The sequence below is a fragment of the Hippopotamus amphibius genome, chromosome 3 (assembly GCF_030028045.1).
Source record: "Hippopotamus amphibius kiboko isolate mHipAmp2 chromosome 3, mHipAmp2.hap2, whole genome shotgun sequence".
Classification (NCBI taxonomy): domain Eukaryota; kingdom Metazoa; phylum Chordata; class Mammalia; order Artiodactyla; family Hippopotamidae; genus Hippopotamus; species Hippopotamus amphibius.
This window is the reverse complement of record NC_080188.1, coordinates 106,552,692-106,558,764: the sequence shown is the minus strand read 5'-3', so window position 1 is coordinate 106,558,764 and position 6,073 is coordinate 106,552,692. Positions and strand designations below refer to the sequence as shown.

The 6,073-nt window shown below is 33.4% G+C and overlaps 1 protein-coding gene across 1 annotated transcript; it reads left to right on the top strand.

Moving 5' to 3' along the window:
- Positions 1-3,394: 3,394 nt before the first annotated feature.
- LOC130848551 (olfactory receptor 4P4-like) lies at positions 3,395-4,318 on the top strand. Its single transcript, XM_057727012.1, has one exon. The coding sequence runs from the start codon at positions 3,395-3,397 to the stop codon at positions 4,316-4,318; it is 924 nt and encodes a 307-aa protein (XP_057582995.1).
- The last annotated feature ends 1,755 nt before the right edge of the window (positions 4,319-6,073 follow it).

Below are 6,073 nucleotides of genomic sequence, written 5' to 3'. Positions count from 1 at the left end.
CATCTGTGCAATGGGATTGATAATAGTATCTATCCTATAGGGTTGTCGTAAAAATAAATAAGTTAAACCCCATCAATGGGCTCATACCTGACCCAGAGTACATGTTTACTAAATAGTTGCTGTTACTGGTGAGGCTCACAGAGTAGAGCAGAAGCAAGCATTAATTTTGAATATAGATGTAAAAAGAGGAAAGGCTGTTGAAAATGATATGAGATGAAAGCAAAATTACAGAATGTTCACCTCCATTGTTGACAAATTATTTTAATAAGCCTAGAAAGACATGAAAGTTATCTATGTCTGTAATTTTCCAGAAAAATTCACCTTAACTGGAAATACATTAAAGAACACACATTTTCTTTTTCCCTAGAGACCATGAAAAAACACTACATGGGGATGGATGGAGGTCATTTCTTACAATAAGGACCAGAACTACAGTTTTCCCAGATTATAACAAGGAGAAAAGAAACTTAAATTGTATAAGTAGAGGATCTCAGTCATCAAGAGCTTTATAATGAATGGTATTCTAACAAGATGCTGCAGAGTATTCCCTTTTTGCAGGGCATTTATAGTCCACTTGCAGAGTTGTTCCATTAACTTGGATCTAAAAGTCACTGTTGAGTTGATTACTTGGGAACATACAAATAATTAACTTGAACTAAATAAGCAACGCCTTGGGAGAAAACAAATGTACCTTTAGGATATAAACTTTACTTAAAATTTTGCTGAGTGTTGTACCAAAAACCCTCAGGAATGATGTGGTGATATAAATACAGAGTCTATAAAAACTCAATTTAATTAGTAATATACTTAGTGCCTTCCAGCTTTTTTCTGTGGGGTAAACTCCCATCATTTATTTGGTGGTGTTATAGGTGATATGGCTACTAAAATTAGGTGAATTTTGTAATTTTTATGTATAGATTGGGGGAAATTAGATAGTGAAACTCATCAGTACCACTCAAGTCAGAAACTTGAGAGGAAATCACTTGAATAGTTAAAGAATGACTGTAATTTCAATGAAGAGAGGACAGAAAGTATCAATATAAAAGAAGAATATATTCAAAATAGGTACAGAGGAAAATATGTGAATAAAATTATTTCTTTCTCCCTTGCCATGAGTCTCCATAAATATGTGATGTTTGTTGAAAATACATTTTTTAACTGCTGGGTTAAGAAAACACTAATTAGTGGTTGATTTTTAAACTGCTTTATTCTTAATTCTATAGCCTAAGAAAATTTTGGATTAGGGAGCACTAAATTCAAGTAGGATCTGGTTGTCCACTGAGGGCAGGAGAAAAGCTTCTGGAAAAATAAGATCAAAATCATAGAATAATACTGACTATTTCATTGCATGACTGCATATAAAAAAGGGACACATTATTATAACTCTATGGAGATGGTTAGAAAAACATTGACCAAGATTAAACTAATTTTGATTCTGAAAGTGACATAATGGTGGAAAGGGTTCTTAGAACAATGAGGCTAGGTCCCTCATTTCACAGAGTCAAGCATATACAAGGTCACAGATGTTAAGAAGTGGCAATATTAAGACATGCACCCAAACATTTCTCTCCTACCTGTTTTTTACATGGCCAAGAGCTGAGATGCAATATTAATACTCATGTTTGAGGAAATATGAAATTGCTTCCTTCAAAAGTATGTGAGCTGTACATTTGCTACATTTTAGAGCTGGCTTATTTATGACAGAATTCTGAACTGACTTGATTCATGTTTTTTTTCATAGAAACTTTAGCCTACCTATGTTCTATGTTTCCATTTACATGTTTTAAATTTAAGTTTGTGTGACTAAACCAGAACAATGATTGATTCAGGAGGTATCCTGGTTTTATCTGTAAGATTCAGAAATCTATGCAAATTTCAGAGTTGGGTGAGGCAGAATCAATGTTAAATCTGCCTTGTTTTTCCCTTTTGAGAGGTTGTAAAAAAAGGCAGTGGAGTCAGAAAACTTAGTGTAAACCCTAGTTTGCTATACACTAGTTGTGTTATCATATACAAATTCTTCAACCTCTAAACACAATTTATTTTTCTTTGTGTACATTCATTTTAACACAATCATATTTTCATGTGTGCACTATTTTATTCTTTAAAAAAAAAAAATTCTCATTTGTGATCAAAGTTGCCCCAGAGCCAGTCTGAATTCTATAGAACAGGATATGCTTTCCTAGGTTGAAAATGAAGAAAAAATATTTTTAAAATATATTAATTGACTTGGAAAAGTTATATCTGAAGTTAGTGTCTGAACTAAGACATGTAACCAGGGATTGCCCCAAAACCATAATGAATGATGAGCTTGTACTCCTAACTTTTTAAAGACATTAAAATATGTGAAGTTACTCATGGTTGTCCTGTGTCTGTGAGGAAGTTGAACCAAGGAGGAATGCCAGGTAGGAGATTAAGCATAGCTGTTAGCCTTCTGAAAAAAGAGAACTAAGATTCAAGTAATATATTTAGTAAATTCCTAATAAATGAATAGAGATTGATGAACTGGCTTTTCTGAGACCATTCCTAGTCTTCCTTTACTTAGAAACTTAAAATTATGTAAAAGCTTTGATTTGTTTTAGTGGGGATAAAGGACATATTTTAGGTATGTATACTGAATAATTCAAACCAGTAGTATATTCAACATTATTATTTTATTCAAATTGAAATAAACAGCCTTTTTCACTTATTAGCTACTATTACAACAGTCTGATTTGGGGATGGAGCCGAAGCTATTTCTCAATAATTGTGTCTTTAAACAAATTCCTAAAATTAGTTAAATTTTAATTTAATAGAAGCTCTTAAACTGCTGCTATGGAAACAAATATATTACTTATAAAATTCTAACTCTATTACAATGAGGTTATTCATCATACAGGTAACAATGTTAACTTAATCAGTCACAGGGAGAGTTGAAGAGGACATTTAAGCAGAATTGACTGAAAACCCAGGTGTGAAGTTGGGGCTGAAAATATGTACTATGAAAATGCAGATGTTGTGAAGATAACTGGTAAGGATTTATCCTAATTTCTTTATACAAAATTATAAAAGTACTTGATAGGACACATTGCTAGTCAATCACTCTCATCTTTTCAGCAGCATTTAAGTCTCTGTTGTGGGTTGATAAAAGGCATTCATGTCGACTAACACAGACATTGATCACAATTTGCTGGGAGAATTAATGGAAATAAGCTAGTATATGTTCACCCAGATTCTTAGTAGAGAGTAGTTTAATTGAATACCTGATTTTTACTCTGAAACACTTAAATGAGTCATATTAAACCTAATTAGTGCCTTGAAAATAATATGACCATCATTCTTCTCAATAAACATTATAAATATAGGTTCATGTATTACATCATTTCAAGTGATTTACGCATTCTGTCTATTCTGGACCATGGGAAAAAGCAATAATATCACTGTACTTATTCTCTTGGGACTTTCCAAAAAGAACACTGAAATCCTTTGCTTTGTCTTATTTTTATTTTGCTACATTGCTATTTGGGTAGGAAATATTCTCATCATGGTTCCTATCACATGCAGTCGGCTAACTGAGCAACCCATGTACTTTTTCCTTAATTACCTCTCACTCTCTGACCTTTGCTACACATCTACTGTGACACCCAAACTGATAACCGACTTATTGGCAGAAAGGAAGACCATTTCTTATAGTAGCTGCATGACACAGCTCTTTCCCACTCATTTCTTTGGGGGCATTGAGATCTTTATCCTCACAGGGATGGCCTATGACTGCAATGTGGCCATCTGCAAGTCCCTGCATTACACCATCATCATGAGCATACAAAGGTGTAGTGCAATCTTCATAGCTTGTTGTACAGGGGGATTTATACACTCTGCTAGTTACTTTCTTCTCACCATCTTCTTACCGTTCTGTGGTCCCAATGAGATAGACAACTACTTCTGTGATGTGTATCCTTTGCTGAAATTGGCCTGTTTGAATACACACATCGTAGGTCTCTTAGTCATTGCTAATTCAGGCCTAATTGCTTTGGTGACATTTGTTGCCTTGATGTCTTATCTTTTTATATGGTACAGCATCAAGGTATATTCTGCAGAGAGCTGCAGCAAAGCTCTCTCCACTTGCAGTTCTCATATCACAATCCTAGTCCTGTTTTTTGCACCTACGTTATTCATTTACATTAGACCACCCACAACTTTCCCAGAAGATAAAACATTTGCTCTTTTTTACATCATCATTGCCCCTATGTTCAACCCTCTGATCTACACACTGAGAAACATGGAGATGAAGAATGCCTTGAGGAAAGTTTGGTGTCAGCGTATACTCCTGGATAGCAAGTAACTTTTCTGAAGCTTTTCTGCTTTTCATGCTGTGGTTCCATGAGATCACCACTGTGAATAAGATCCATTCTGATCACCTCTGGACTTACTGCTTAGAAAGATAAGTGGGCTACAGGAAGCATATCCTCTCTGTTGTTCTATTCTACACTGGCACTTCACCAACAAATTGAGCATCATTCTTATTCTTACCTTCTTAACCATTAAGAACTGTGTTCATATGATACAAAATAACCAGAAGATATTCTAAAACTAAAAAGTTATATCACCTATTTGGCATTGTATTGAAAAAAATAAAACAGATCATGCATTTTTTATACCTTAAAATGCTGAGAAGCTGAATAAGATATTATCTTCAATTTTCAAATTTTTTCTCAACTATACATACAGAAAATTTTACATATAATCCATGTACAGCTTCTGAATTATCACAAACTGAGCAATTTCATGCAGTCAGAAACCAGATTGAGTCAGAAATTACCAGTAAACCAGAACTCCTCCTCAAACTCCTTTATAATCACTATTTTCCCTCCAAACCACTGCCTTTATCTCTAAAATTGATTATTTATACCTATTTTTGTATTCTATTGAAAAATAGCTATAGCGATTATACTCTTGTGTCCATTTTCCCATTGTTATGTTTGCAATACTCATTCATCATGTTTCGACTTTTCTTATTGTTTTTACTGATCTATAGTATATCATTGTAAGAACCTGTGACAATTAATTTATCCATTCTCTTGTTGCTAAGCATTTGGGTCATTTCTTGCTTATAGCTATTATGCGTAGTACTGCTTTGAACATTTTGGAACATCTTTTGGTGTATATAAGTCTTCTGTTGTTTCTTTTCTAACATGTTTTATATTGTACTTAAGACAAAATTTTAAGATAGTTGGTTGCACCCTTGTGTTAATACTTTCCTAATATATTATTGACATAAAATATATTAAATTAAAAATAATTATCAGTAGAATAACATTAGGGTGGATGAAATAAAAGGTTTTGAAATATATGAAACTTATGACACTTCTAGAATTCATCAATGGGGTCTGGGATATGTTAATTAATGCCAACCAAGCTGTCAATCACAAGCACAAAGAAGAAAGCTGTTAGAAAGATAGTTTATGCAATGGAGCTCAGAAAAAACTCCCAGGAATGGAGTGTCAAGTGATGTGTACAAGGTTAACATTTAGGTAATTCACCACTGGGAAACTTCAGCAAATAGGATATTTACTAGAGAATATGAAGTTGTTTACCATGATAAGTAAAACTGGTAAAATTGTTTATTTAGATCCTGAGGGGGAAACAATGTATTTCAGTAGCCTCTAAACAAGGGTAGTGCTTCCAGATAAAGAAGGTATGCTAGAAGTGTATGCTAGTGCTGAGTTGCCATGCACACAAACACGCAGACTCACACATGTGCACAAACACACAGTTTGAAAAGAAGAACTTTCCAGGGACTTCTCTCTGGCATAATTGGAATAAACATTCTTGAATTAAAAATCAAAAATGGAGGAGAAAATAATTGAAATTTTATTCAAAACTATATGATCTCATGGAAAAAAAAAATCCCTGAATATAGGGGAACATTATACTGAAAAGAGATATCGCAAACTATGTCACACAATGGCTGCCTTTATTGTAGACATCAGACACAAAACATAATATGAATATATTTATTACATAAAAGTAAATAATAATTTTTAAAACATCATATAGGAATATGAATCTCAAAATTGTCCAGGTTGTTAGAAACAAA

Coding starts and splice junctions, on each gene's coding strand:
- LOC130848551 (XM_057727012.1), top strand. CDS start 3,395: ATGGGAAAAAGCAATAATATCACTGTACTTATTCTCTTGGGACTTTCC.